This window comes from Myxocyprinus asiaticus, chromosome 19 (assembly GCF_019703515.2).
Source record: "Myxocyprinus asiaticus isolate MX2 ecotype Aquarium Trade chromosome 19, UBuf_Myxa_2, whole genome shotgun sequence".
NCBI classification, from domain to species: domain Eukaryota; kingdom Metazoa; phylum Chordata; class Actinopteri; order Cypriniformes; family Catostomidae; genus Myxocyprinus; species Myxocyprinus asiaticus.
In genome coordinates, this window is record NC_059362.1 from 39488912 (window position 1) to 39503368 (window position 14457).

Below are 14457 nucleotides of genomic sequence, written 5' to 3' on the forward strand. Positions count from 1 at the left end.
TTGTTTTTTTTTTGGTGAATCACTGAACACTACAACAGTGCATTCATTATCCCATCAATCTTCACATGATTGCCAGTCCCTGCTGCTGAAAAGCACCACTAGCTACCATGCTACTGATGTTTCACTGTGGGGATGGTGTTATGTGGCTGATGTGCAGTGTTGGCTTTGTGCCACAAATACAGTTTAGTGTTTAAGCCAAAAAGTTCCACTTAGACTCATCAGACTTCAAGACATGTGCTGCATCATCCAAGTGATGTATTGCATGTTAGGGTTGAAACGATTAGTCGACATTATTGACAATGTCAACAATAAAAAATTGTCGACAAAAATTTTCGTTGTCGAATAGTAGTTTGATGTCATTTAGCGTATCATGAGATCACATTAAACTCTAATGTTGACACGCGAGAGGAGCACTGCAGCTCGCGCCTGACTGAGGAGAGGAACAATTACACAGCTCACAGTCCAGATGCACTCTAAACTTTCCAGACAGCTTCAGGTGATGTAGTTCGCAAAGTATGAGGGAATTATAATGGAAAAATAAAAATAAGTAAATACAGAAGCACTCTCATTGTAGAACAAGTGGAGCTGGAGCAAAACTTTTGTGTCGAGCGTCTTTAAAGGAAACACCCCGGTGTTACATCTTAAATGCAATTATATTTAATGCGTTACAGCTTTATTAAGTTCAAATAATATGGAAGCAGGTCATGTAAATAACTACAAACTCTGAAACTGGCATTTCTCTGTGAGTTCAGCACCTCTTCTATGAGTTGCGTGAAGTGTCCCGATCTAAGGGGGAGAGATTGAAACTGCACCCGGCTGATGCACACTCTGTCACGGGGACGCTCATCCCTCGAGCACGCACACTTAATGCAGCTAGATTATAACGTGATTGCTCGTGACTTATTGAATCATAATATATGTGTCACTGTGCATTTCTTATGTCAATCAAATTGACATTATGCAGCTTTATTAATAAGAGAGAATTTGTTTTTTGTGAGTTAAAGATGGATTGAAGTGAACAGAAAGGTGAGAGAGAGGGTAGTCTTCGCCCCATTATACAATGCAACAAAATATGTTTTTGTTTTGGCTTGTTTTCCAATATAAATATCTAAAACTCCTTTAAAACAATGCACATTTACTTTAGGAACTATACTACAGAAGAAAAAAGTATTTATCTGAGAATGTTGATATAATATTAAAAATACAAATATTTTAAAATATCTAAAAATCATAAAAAAAAAAAAAAAAAGATGCATTCGCCTGAGAAGCAGTATATAAGATATTTAGACTTGCTTTTAGAGAATAGATCTTGAACATAAGTATATTTTGTCTTTACTGCACTTGCAGAAGTATAACCAAGTGAAAAAATACACTTATATACAAAATACACTTATATTTAAGACACATTCTCTTAAAGCAAGTCTAAATATCTTATATGTTGCTTCTCAAGTAAATGTATCTTGTTTTAGGGATTTTTAGACCATTTTAAATGGAAAACAAGACAAAACACATGATAACAATATGATTTTTTGCAGTGAATTACTGAATTAAATTTAATAAAAAGTATTGTTTTCCCCTTTAATTCAGTGAATGTCAATTAGAGGTATTTTTAAAATATAATTTTGTCCTCTTTATTGTTAGTAAGCACGTTTAATACAACCTTTTAAGTCGGAACACAAGCTGAATAATCGGTTAAGAGCTAATGATTAACCATTGCAATAATCACCGAATAGTCAAATAATCGTTCTAATAAACGTTAGATTAATCAATTATCAAAATAATCATTAATTGTAGCCCTATTATTGCATGTGCTTCTTTCTTTTCATTTATTTTCAGCAAAGGCTTCTTCTTAGCCACTCTTCCGAACAGCCCATTTTTGTGTAATAGTTTTGAGATCGTTGAGCCATGAATATTATTTCAGTCGCAGTCACTGACTTCTGTAGATCAGTCAGAATTATGTTTGGTTTTGCACTAGCCTCTAGGACAAGTGCCACTCTTATTCGCTGACTAGGCAGAGTGGCTGTAGTTCCAAATTTCTTCCACTTCTGTATGATGGATTGCACTGAGCTCCAAGGTATATGCATTGCCTTTGAAATGGCTTTGTATCCTTCCCCAGATTTGTGCTTCTCCACAATTATATCCCTCACTTATTTGAATGCTCTTTTGTCTTCATTTTTGTTTGTTCAAAGGAAAATCCAATTATACATTTTGATCTTATAGAGAGGAAAGGTATTTATGCTCATTAAGTAATTGAAATAGCTGATCCACTAAATTCCAACACTAGTGGAGACTAGAGCAACAAATTGTATGTGTTTATAAGACAATATTTTACTCCTGAGCAAGGTTAACCTAGTAATTACAAAGGGTATGAATACTTTTTTTATTCTCAAAATTTTAGTAAGAGATTTTGATGTTTTTTTATTTTATTTTTTTATTTTTTATTTTTTTTATGTTAAACAATACTGTGTACCAACTGGGGAAAAAGTAATACTTTAATATATTCTAAATTTGAAATCTGACACAAAAAAGTTTGAAAACTGCACTGGGGGCTGAGTAATATTTCAAGGCACTGTACATCCAGAAATCCCTGCTTTCAGCTTTTCTGGTTCTGTTTCTCATTCTGTTGTTGCTTCTGGCCTGTGTTCACCCTCTTGCGCAGTAAGTGTGTATTAAGTAATGCTTCTTCTTTAGAGCCAGACTGTCTAGCAGGCTGAGGGAGTTTCCTATTCATTGAAATGCTCTTGTGTGTTAATCTGGCCTGACTGTGTTCTTTAACATTCTCACTTCGGCCCACAACATATGCTCTGCTGAACACACAGAACCATTTACTTTGGGTGCAGTTTTTGTACCCCCTCCCCTAGCGTCTTCTAGTGACTAGAAATATGTTTACATTTAAATGTCTGGCTTATGCATTCATCCAAAAGGACGCACAGGCCTAGTGGGTTAAGGCTCAGGGCTGGTTACAGAAGGTTGCTGGTTCCATCCCAAGGATTGAGCCATGAGCCATTACCATTGTGCCCACCATTGTTTAAGGCAATTAACCCCCTTGTAGCTTGGGGAAATTGCCTCTCTACACTCAAATTATTTTAGCCTATTTTCAAGATTTACGCATTTAAGTTTCATAACAAATTTCCATCAAATGTAATTGTTTAATCTTTAATCAAAGGCTTTTATCTTAAAAATATCTTACAAATATTAAGGTTACTCTTAAAATAATTTTATTGAGGATAATAAGTTTTATGGAAACATTGCCTGAAAGTAAAAAAAAATTCCTGATTTTTACCACAGATGATACTACTTAATTGCCTTATTCAAAGGCACAATGGAGGTAGCTCATGAATCATCTGCTGAGGTTTGAATCTACAACCCTTTAGTTTCCATCCCAAAAGCTACACCACCCAAATAGTGACTGCAAGCTTTTTAACCCTAAAACAGGCAACGTGCACCACAAGATACATACTCTTAAGTTTCTTATAGAAAGTGTTCAGAAAGAAAGAGTTTCTACCCAGTCTTGTTGTCATTTATCATAGTTGGGACTGTTTTGAGTATGTGGGTCACATGACTTGACATGACCTGAAACCAACATCTTGTTCTGCCCATGGTGCAGAACATGCTGTCTTTGTGATAATTAATTATAAATTAATCTTACTTTTTTTTTTTTTTTTTTTTTTTCAGTAAAAAAACAATTAAACTGCTAATATTAATTGTGAATATTATCTTAAGATGTGGAAGAAAATTAAGTCATATGTTGTTATATTTAGCACATTTTGATGAGTGCATATCCCCTGAGATACATTGCCAGATTAAAGAGGTTAACATCTTGATAAAGCTTGTTGGTTTCATTTTTTCGTTTTAGATGCAGCACAATGGAGCCCACATAATTTTTCATTCTTACTTGATTCTGGTAGTATTTTTCCCATTTATTTCTTCCTTAAGGGTTTCATAAAGTACTTCATAAAAGAGTTCTAAGCCATGGAGGTGAATTGCACCATTGCAAACACTGATGTGGAGCAAAATAAGTTTTTGAAAATCAAAGACAAAAATCTAATTTAAAGAGCACCTATTATGGTTTTTCAAATATTACCTTTCATGTATTGTGTTATATAGCTGTTTGTGAATGTAAAAAAAGTCTGCAAAGTTTCAAAAATCAAAGTGCACGACAAATGGAGTTATTGACTCCCAAAAGAAAGAACCAATTCTGAACACCAGAAACCAGTCGTTAGTAATTCCAGACTTACTTCCTGTTACCTACATAATTACCTACGTAATTTGGTAACAAAAAAACCCGCCTCTGGTCTTCATTGGCTGCTCGTGAACAGTTTTGACCCGCCCTCAAACATTACACTAAGCGGTAGACCAATCACAACAGACTGGGACATCTGACCAATCAGAGCAGAGTAGACTCAGAAAGGAGGAGTTTAGAATGAATCCTTTAGAACGGATCATTGAAGGAGTCGTTTTTGACACTGGAAAAAAAAAGATAATGCTGCAATTTAAATTATGAGCAAATTAAAGTGTTTTTTTTTTTTTTTTTTTACCTTGGATGCATGTAAATCTATTGTATGAGGCCTTTAAAACAAAATTAGGCACATTTAAAAACCATAATAGGTGCTCTTTAAAAAAAAGAGACAAAGATACCAGTTTTTACCTCCGGAAACAGACTGTTGCACCCTATACTGTTACCTGTATCATTAATTAATCTAGAATAAAATATATGACCACACCGCAAAAACCAGCAGAGTTTGTTTCCGCGACTTGTATGCATTCTGACCATAGAACAGTGCTATGAACATATTACAGCACCTATCCCTTTAGTACCTCAAGGCCACAGTTGTATTAGCCCCTGGCTTGCTTCTTGCAGGCTTAACTGCTTCACCTCACCCCCATAACAATTTGCAGATTTAAATATGTAAATATCACCCTCACCTTCCATTATTATCTCTCTGCTCATTACTCAAGCTACACACAGTGACAGAGGCTTAAAATATTAGAACACTGATGATAATACTTGAAGTTGGAGGCCAGGTGTGATTAAAACTGCAAGGAGTGGCTCATCCAGTATGATTTAACACACATGATTTCACTTCAACTCTAGAGACCTGAGGTACAGCATATCTTTTGAGTGAGGGGAGAGAGAGGGTGGTTAAAAACTGCATTATCAAGGTCACATCTTCATCAGGAAACAGGCGTCAGCATCACTTGCAAGTTTATAGACTGATATTTAATGAGTGTCATCCGGCTTTCTAAATAAAGACATGCCTTTCAAACTGTGTGGGTTATTTCTTGGCTTCTGCTTTTGATAGATGGCCTTCACTTGTATAACAACATCCTTTAGCCGTGGCTGTCAGCTACTGTTAATGCAAGTTGCTATTCTCAACCAAAGGAAGCTAAATGTTTAGACGTTTTGTAGCTTTAAATCTTCATCACTTATTTAGATTGTTGTCTTGGCAGTGTTGTACTTGGCAGAGACAGAATTTTGTCAGCAGTTGGAAGATGTTTGTGTATTTATATTGCTTCATCAGGCATTAATAGAGATAATTAGTAGTGATTGCCAAGGAAACATCGCTATTTCTATCGCTCATACTTAGGGATAGGGGTTTGAACAATATAAAATGTTGGTGTGTAGCTCGGCCAAAACTGTTTGTGCTATAGACCTGAAAAGTACCTCAAATCATGTGGCTTGCTGAAGAGAGGTGTGTTGTAGAGGTCGACCGATCGGTAGGCCCAGAAGGAATCTGCAGATCTTTTTAGCATTTTCAGCACTGATTTTGAAGGAAAATCTGTGGAATATTGCGAAATTGATTTGAACACAATTTATTAAATGCTGCTGAGAGCATTGCTCTTGTATTCATCACTGAAAGCATCATCAGATTAGCCAAAATATTTAATAAACAAACATGCAAGGGGTGTGGAATGCGTAGAACTTTTAGCAGTTACAGATGTCGCAATTCTGGGGAGTTCTGCACACACAAATTCCATCTGGGCCTGCCGATCGCCAATTGTTTTTGCTGATTAATCAACGGCAATAGTTCCAAAAGAAACTAGACGATCACTGATTCTGAGTTATCTGATTTATCTGTTGTTGTTGTTTTTTTTTTTCATTTCTTTTGAAAAAGATGAAAAAAATCCCATAGACTTGCATTGTAGATCTAATCAACATTTGAAGTCAGAAGTTTACATACACTTAGGTTGAAGTCATTAAAGCTCGATTTTTAACCAGTCCACAGATTTAATATTAGCACACTATTGTTCTGGCAAGTCATTTAGGACATCTTCCAATTTTTCCAACAGTTGTTTACAGACAGATTGTTTCACTTTTAATTGACTATTTCACAATTCCAGTGGGTCAGAAGTTTACATTCACTAAGTTAACTGTGCCTTTAAGCAGCTTGGAACATTCCAGGTAATTATGTCAAGCCTTTAGCCAGTTAGCTTCTAATATGAGGTGTACCTGTGGATGTATTTTAATGCTTACCTTCAAACTCGGTGCCTCTTTGCTTGACATAATGGGAATATCAAAAGAAATCAGCCAAGACCTCAGAAAAAAAAAACTGTGGACCTCCACAAGCCTGGTTCATCCTTTGGAGTAATTTCCAAATGCCTGAAGGTACCATGTTCATCTGTACCAAAAATAGTACACAAGCATAAACACCATGGGACCAGGCAGCCATCATACCACTCAGGTAGGAGACGTATTCTGTCTCCTAGAAATTTATGTAGTGGTGTGAAAAGTGCAAATCAATCCCAGAACAACAGCAAAGGACCTTGTGAAGATGCTGGAGGAAACAGGTAGAAAAGTATCTACATCCACAGTAAAAAAGTCCTATATTGACATAACCTGAAAAGCTGCTCAGCGAGGAAGAAGCCACTGCTCCAAAACTGCCATAAAAAAGCCAGACAACAGTTTGCAAGTGCACATGGGGACAAAGATCTTACTTTTTGGAGAAATGTCCTCTGGTCTGATGAAACAAAAATTGAACTGTTCGGCCATAATGACCAATGTTATGTTTGGAGGAAAAAGAGTGAGACTTGCAAGCTGAAGAACACCATCCCAACCGTGAAGCATGGGGGTGGCAGCATCATGTTGTGGGGGTTCTTTGCTGCAGGAGGGACTGATGCACTTCACAAAATAGATGGCATCATGAGGAAGGAAAATTATGTGGATATATTGAAGCAACATCTCAAGACATCAGCCAGGAAGTTAAAGCTTGGTCGCAAATGGGTCTTCCGGACAATGACCCCAAGCATACCTCCAAAGCTGTAGCAAAATGGCAAAAGCCCTTACCTCAGTCTGATAGAAAATCTGTGGGCAGAACTGAAAAAGCGTGTTCGAGCAAGTAGGCCTACAAACATGAAGAAGCATGTGGAAGGCTACCCAAAAGGTTTGACCCAAGTTAAACAATTTAAAGGCAATGCTACCAAATACTAACAAAGTGTATGTAAACTTCTGACCCACTGGGAATGTGATGAAAGAAATAAAAGCTGAAATAAATAATTCTCTCTACTATTATTCTGACATTTCACATTCTTAAAATAAAGTAGTGATCCTAACTGACCTAAGACAGGGAACGTTTTCTACGGTTAAATGTCAGGAATTTTGAAAAACTGAGTTTAAATGTATTTTGGCTAAGGTGTATGTAAACTTCTGACTTCAACTGTATATACAGGTATAGGGACCAGGGGTCGGTTTCACAAAAGTTCTTAAGAAAGTATCTAGCTAAAGACGTTGATGTTTTAAGAAGAAAAAAAAAAAATGACTTTTTGGGGAAGCAACATTTTTATAAAGTTAGAAAATAAGAAATTAGTTGGTTAGAAAAATTTTATTCTTAATTTTTTGTGAATCTGGCCCCAGCATATCATACGGATTTAGGATGGGCTTGATGTTTATGTTTCCGGTTTGTTTATATATACTCATTTTTCCAAATATCACAAATCTTTTTGTTCAGGGAATCTCATGGTGTATAACTAGAGCATAAAGTGCCCTTGAAAACTAAATAAATATTTTCTGTCTTTGTTTTCAGGTATCTGTATCTACTGTTCTCTGATGACGACCATTTGCCCTTTGAGCACTGGGTGTTCAACACCGAGGCCCATCCTCTTCCTGTCATTAAGAAGCAGAGCCCAGAGTTAGCCAATCATCTTAAGTAATCGTAATCCTACTACGAAGCTCCACTGAAATGTAACTTCCTGGACCTGCTTTAACAGTGGACAAGAACTTTGGACTCAAAGTCCCTGTCCTCCAGGACTTTGCTGGAGCTTCCAGTTTCTCTTCACAGCCCTAGGTCATGGAGCACCCACCCATGGCTGATTGTCCTCTGCTGTCTCTACTGATGGGGTTCTGCATGCTGCCCCTGTCCTCTCTCTTTGTCCTGATGCTTTGGACATGTCTCTGAGCCTCGGAGATTTGAAGGACCATATCTCCTCTGTGAGGAGACTGGATGTTTTCCACTGTACTATTCAACTTGCCATCTCACACACTTTAAAAAAAGCCATAGGTAATTCAAATGCATCATTTTCCTTTTGTGTTTATAGGAGCAAATATACGAAAATCCACCTAACTTCACAGTTTCGTTCAGTTTTTGCTGTCATTTGTATTTTATGATTCTTATTGGCCTGAAATTGTTGTTTCTTTGGGTGTGGTTTGGCTTAGTTCAGTATTTTGAGGCTTTATTCGACAGCAAGGTAGTGAAACCAAGTCAACTAGTGCCTTTTAGTCTTGATGATAAATTAAATGTAACATTAGTAAAGTCTTAATAGCAACACTCTCATTTATTTTAGCTGTGTTTACAATTTTGTGTGACCGAGGGCATTAGCCTACTGTGCAGTTAAAGAGATGACCAGAACAGTTTTAACCCTCTCACCCTCATACTGGAACTGGTTTGAACGTAAGAATCAATCTTTTATCAATATGCCATTAATTCAGATTACTTTGCAAACATTGCTGATAAAATGTGTACAAAATTCGTTTGTTGTTTACTTAATTAGTGGAGGAAAAGACTTTTTATCCTAGATATGTAAAATAGAGTTTTTGGTGTTAATTTATTACTTAAGACATAGGATTTTTTTGTCTTTTCCATACTGAGGGCAGGGAACTATGAAAGCCGGATCCCACCATGGAATAAATAATAAATAAAAGAGGCAATTCTGAGTTTATTAAGTCACAATTGTGAGAAATAAAGTCGAAATATAAAGTGCAAGATATAAAGTCGCAGTTGTGTGATAAAAACTCAAAATTGCGATATATAAAGTATATAAAACCTCGCAGTTTCGACTTTATATCTCTCAATTTCTATTTCGAAATGATGCAACTATTTCTCACAATTGCGAATATATATTATGAATTGTGGCTTTATATACGTATATATAACAATTGCGAGTTTACGTTATACAATTGCGACTTTTCTATCTCACTAACGTGAGAAATAAAGTCAAAACTGTGAGATATAAATTCAGAATTACAGTTTTTATTTTTTTTATGTGGCAGGATCAAGGCACCATAAGGATCAGTGAGGACTTTGCTTAGATCTTTCTAATCCATTGGGAAAATGTTAGGAAGACACAGGCAGCATCAGTCAAAAGGGGAGTTAATATTTGTATGAATGTACCACCAAATGTGAACTGAAAATACTTTGGCCTAGTTGTTGTGATTTTTATGATTTTTTTCTGTTTGTTTGTTTAATGTTTCTTTTAACATGAAAGCACAAAATGATGAATCAGTATCTTCGGGTTCTCTGTAAAGAAAAGAATAGGAATATTACTGTAGGACAGAGTGACAGCACAAGCGAGTAGTTTCGTATAAGGAAAAGATGCAAGGAAAACCTATGAATGCAAAGCAGTCCACTGCACTGGATAGAATACACACACACACATATATCAAACAAGGAAGAAGCTCACAACTAATAAGAAAAGATGGGGATATGTCATGCTGTTGGATCTGATGTGTTGCTGGACATATGTATACATACACACATACACTACATCTTTTATTAAATGACTGTATTCCAGCTCATGAAGGAACAGACCAATTATATTTCAATGTATGTTTTCATAAATTGAAACCTCAAAAGTGAGATTGGTCTGTTACAGAGTGGGGCTGCTGCTACTGTATGCCACACTCTGTCTTTTATTCCCAGGTTTGGGCAGTGTTCCTAAAACTAGTCCCACAGATATTCACAGTACTAAGCCAGTAGGTGTAGTTCTTTAAACAGCTTTAACCAATGAAAATCCCTGGCATGGTTTAAGGGATAGTTCACCCCCCTATTTTGCAATAATTTACCATCCCTCATGTCCTTCTAAAACTGACTGTCTTTTTTTCAAATGCGAAACACAAAAGGAGCATTTTTAATGAATATCCCTGTTTTTATGCTCAATAAAATTGCAGTTGATTGTGATCACTTTACAGGTTTAAAGGGAACCAACGTATCATAAAAGTAGTCCTTGAGGCTCATGCGTCATCAAGTCTTCTGAAGGCATACGATAGATTTTTTTAAGTGTAAATCTTTCCTGGGTCCTGTTTTAAGCTTTAAAGTGAATCATTATCAACTGCCATTGTATTGAGAAGAAGAACATATTCATTAAAAACTTTTCGTTTAAAGGAATGTTCTGAATACAAGTTAAGCTCAATCGAAAGCTTTTGTGGCATAATGTTGATTACCACAAAAACGAATTTTCTTTAAAAAAAAAAAGAAGCTCAAATCTGGGTTACAGTGAGGCACTTACAATGGAAGTGAATGGGACCAATTTTTGGAGTGTTTAAACAGAAATTTGAAGCTTATAATTTTATAAAAGCCCTTACATTAATTCTTCTGTTAAAACTTAAAGCAGTAAATAATTTTAAATCATAATTTTTACAGTCATTTTAGGGTTTGTTGACATTATATCGTCATGGTAACGAAGTTGTAAAACTGGCTATAACTTTACACAGAAAAGTTTAGTAAGCTATATTATCACACTAAAATCATGTTTACACGCATATCATTTATGTCTCGTGGTTATACTTTTGAAAAAGTGAGTATTTTAACGTTAAAATATTCACTTCCATTGTAAGTGCCTCACTGGAACACAGATTTTTGCTTTTTTTAAAGTTAATTAATTTTTGTGGTAATCAACATTATGCCACAAATGCTTTCGATTGAGCTTAACTTGTATTGAACCTGGAATATTCCTTTAATGTATTATACTGTTGGATCTAATGATATTTTACATTGTACCTCCCAGAGATTCCTCGAGGCCGATGACTGCAATTGCAATATTTTTCGGTATGCTACCGGACTGCATACTGTCAAAGCTAAGAACCAAGACAAATGGAAGTAACGTCAGCTCATCTCGGGGGAAGCCTGTCATAAAAACACTGACACTGTAGATGAGACATCATATTCACTGTATTGACGATACAGAGAATCTAAACGATGTTTAGCACTGCCGCGGTTTAGCGCGGACTAGCGATTTGTGCCGTCTCTTTAGTGAAAGTGGCTCCTTAAGCTGAGTTTACATCATGGCGGTGTATTCACAGCAGGTCAGTCAAGTCAAGTTAGGTGACACTTTCACACGTTTCCTTGCATCTTGTTTCAGTTTGCATAATAGAAGATGTGCTTTTCTGGATTAAAAATGTGTTTAAATATTGTGTTGATGTTTGATCTTGCATAGCAAATGCCTTTTTTTGTGTGATTCTTGTTGATTGTTATTTCTTCATGAGACAACCTCAGAAATGTAACTGTACAAAATTGCTGATAATCATTCCAATTGCACATAGTTTGATTTATTATTATTATTATTATTATTATTATTATTAAATATATATATGCAATTAGTTTTGTGGGAAATTGTTGTTTGGTTTTATTTTTTCTTTTACATTTTTTAATTGTACATACTTCATTCTGGCAATCTGCCAACCATCATTTATATAAATCATATGATCTTACGTAATACATTATATTAAAGAGCAGCAAAAGTTTTTTGATAAACTATATTTGTTACACTTAAATTGTGAATAAAACAATCTTTTAATATAACACTGAGTCGATTTTTTCAAATTGTTGCATTATTAAAGTATCATGTTTGCATATCTTTCTATAACTGTCTATCTATATCTATGCATATATATATATATATATATATATATATATATATGTAACTATTTCTCTGTCTGTCTGTTTCTATGTAAATCTATCTACTGTATATCTATGCATATCTATATATCAAAAGACACAATCACGATTACAAACACACCAAGAGCATGTTTACAAACAAGGAGACACCCAAACAGACTAACTATAAAGAGAAATCATTATAGCTCATACAAACGTGCTGATTTATACTGGTCTGGCTTGTTTATGCCAGCATTAATAAATGTTTTTTACTTCTCTTACATTCTCTTTTTCTTTCATGTCATCTGGAAAGATTGTTTATGGCTGGATCCAGTATGGAAACCATAATGGATTTCTAAATAGACCATTAAAACTGAAAATGAATAAATATAGCCTATAAATAGAGTGAGGAAGTTGAAGAGAGACAGGAAGAAAGAAACCGCAACAGCCAAAAGGTCAAAGAGATGGAGAAAAACTGATATGGACAAAACTGCACTGGAATAGATAAAATATATATAGAGAGAGAGATCACCCAGAACAATGCATATTAGAGGAAATTATGCCACAATGTGAAATTACAGGTTTGCAGGATTTAGGAAGACTCTTAAGTGTCTCCCTTTCAGCCTGAGTTACTATGTCATTAGGTCAGAAGGCAGTAAGACAGGCAGCTATTGATGTGTCAAGTCACATCAGCTTTACACAGAGGAACCGTTTTCCTCTGAAATGGCCCACGCTTGATAAGGTTGGGAGAAATATTATATACTTAAACTGCATTAATCACATTTGCAATCACAAAATGTGCGAGAACCAATTATGTTTGACATCATTAGCTATGTTTCCATCCAAGTGTGAATTTAATTCATGTAAAAAATCAGAATAGCGCAAAAAAAAGAAAAGAAAAAGTGAATAATATGACTTTGTTGAGGCAAAGTCATATGACTTTTTAGATGCGCATCTATATTCTTAAATTCTTTAGAAATATATTTGTAATTGTGTTTCCATCTTAAGTTTCTATCGAATACAAATATATCCACCTTAAGCATTCGTTTTTTGCATCTTGGTGTTTAATCCAGCATTTATGCGATATCCCAAAATTAATATACAGTATAAACAAGTGAATCCAAACCCAGCTATTGATGTTAAACCTAGTGCAACACATCTTGAGATGCCATATTTTAAAAAAGCAGAGGATGGCTTTTTCCAGGGAATAATGACGTAAAGGAATAATCCAAAAAAAAAAAAAAAAATTTACTTATCTGTCATAATTTACTCATCTTGATATCCATGCATGAGAGAAACTCATTTACAGTTGCATGCATGTTTATGCAAGAACTTTTATAGCACTAAATAACACGTGTTCTTATGTGAACGCAAGCCTCTGTGATAAGTTCTCTTTATAGCGCTCATCAACATGTAACGGACATCAAGATTTTCAAAGAAATATGACTTAAATTTAGTATGTCTTCAGAAGACTTGGAATATAACACAAATTGCATTGACTATTTTTATGATCATTTTTGGTCCTTTTTTCAACTTTAAAGTGAGTCATTATCAATTGCCTTTGTTTTGAAAACATAGATCGGAAAATTAATTTTGTGTGTATGTGTGTGTGTGTACTGTAAGTGTGTGTGTGTTCTGTATAAGTAAGTCATACGGGTTTGGAACGACATGATGGCCAGTAAATTATAACAGAATTTTCTTTTTTGAGTGGATTATTCCTTTAAATAGTCGTCTGTTCCACACAAAAAGCTATCGAATGTCTTCAGAAGGCTTGGAATATACACTTGACCCAAGACTTTGAGCTTTTGTTATTTGTGATTTTGATAACGCAACATAATGTTCATGTTACACATTAGACAATTAATATCATTGATTACAACAGCAGAGTGTATTTGTAACCTGCTTCACAAACTAATTGCATTTTGTTCATTAGTATTGCTCATAAATGACTTATATTATATAATTACACTGTAATATGAAGACTCATGTAAATAATGATCATTGTTTTTACATTTTTTTATTTGTATGACTTTCCCTGTCATTCTGCAAAAACTAAACTGCTCATCACATGGCCAAATCCAATTATAATGACAGTCCATCCGAGCAGTTTGAGGCCTGAGGTAGAGGAGATCATGACAGAGCTCAGGGTCACAGCTGTGTTCCAGCACTGTATATTTACAGAAGCACCATAAACACAGGAAATGACAATCTAGTCTATCTTTCATTACATCTCTTGCCTGTGGAGAAATCTGAATGAGAAGCATTGTTCTCCTATGACACTGCAAGGACAAATGATATTGCACAACAGGCTGTTCCCTTCATCCTCTCTGTCTTACACACATATAAACGTGTGCACCTGTACCTGTGAGGA

The 14457-nt window shown here is 35.3% G+C and overlaps 1 protein-coding gene across 1 annotated transcript in view; it reads left to right on the forward strand.

The window, feature by feature from the left end:
* LOC127410250 (mannosyl-oligosaccharide 1,2-alpha-mannosidase IA-like) overlaps positions 1–12011 on the forward strand; it is a 157103-nt gene extending 145092 nt beyond the window's left edge. Inside the window, exon 12 of the mRNA XM_051645414.1 lies at positions 8022–12011. Coding sequence (XP_051501374.1) covers positions 8022–8148 — 127 coding nt within the window. The 3' untranslated portion in view covers positions 8149–12011. The remainder of the gene's footprint in view (positions 1–8021) is intronic.
* Positions 12012–14457: the final 2446 nt, after the last annotated feature.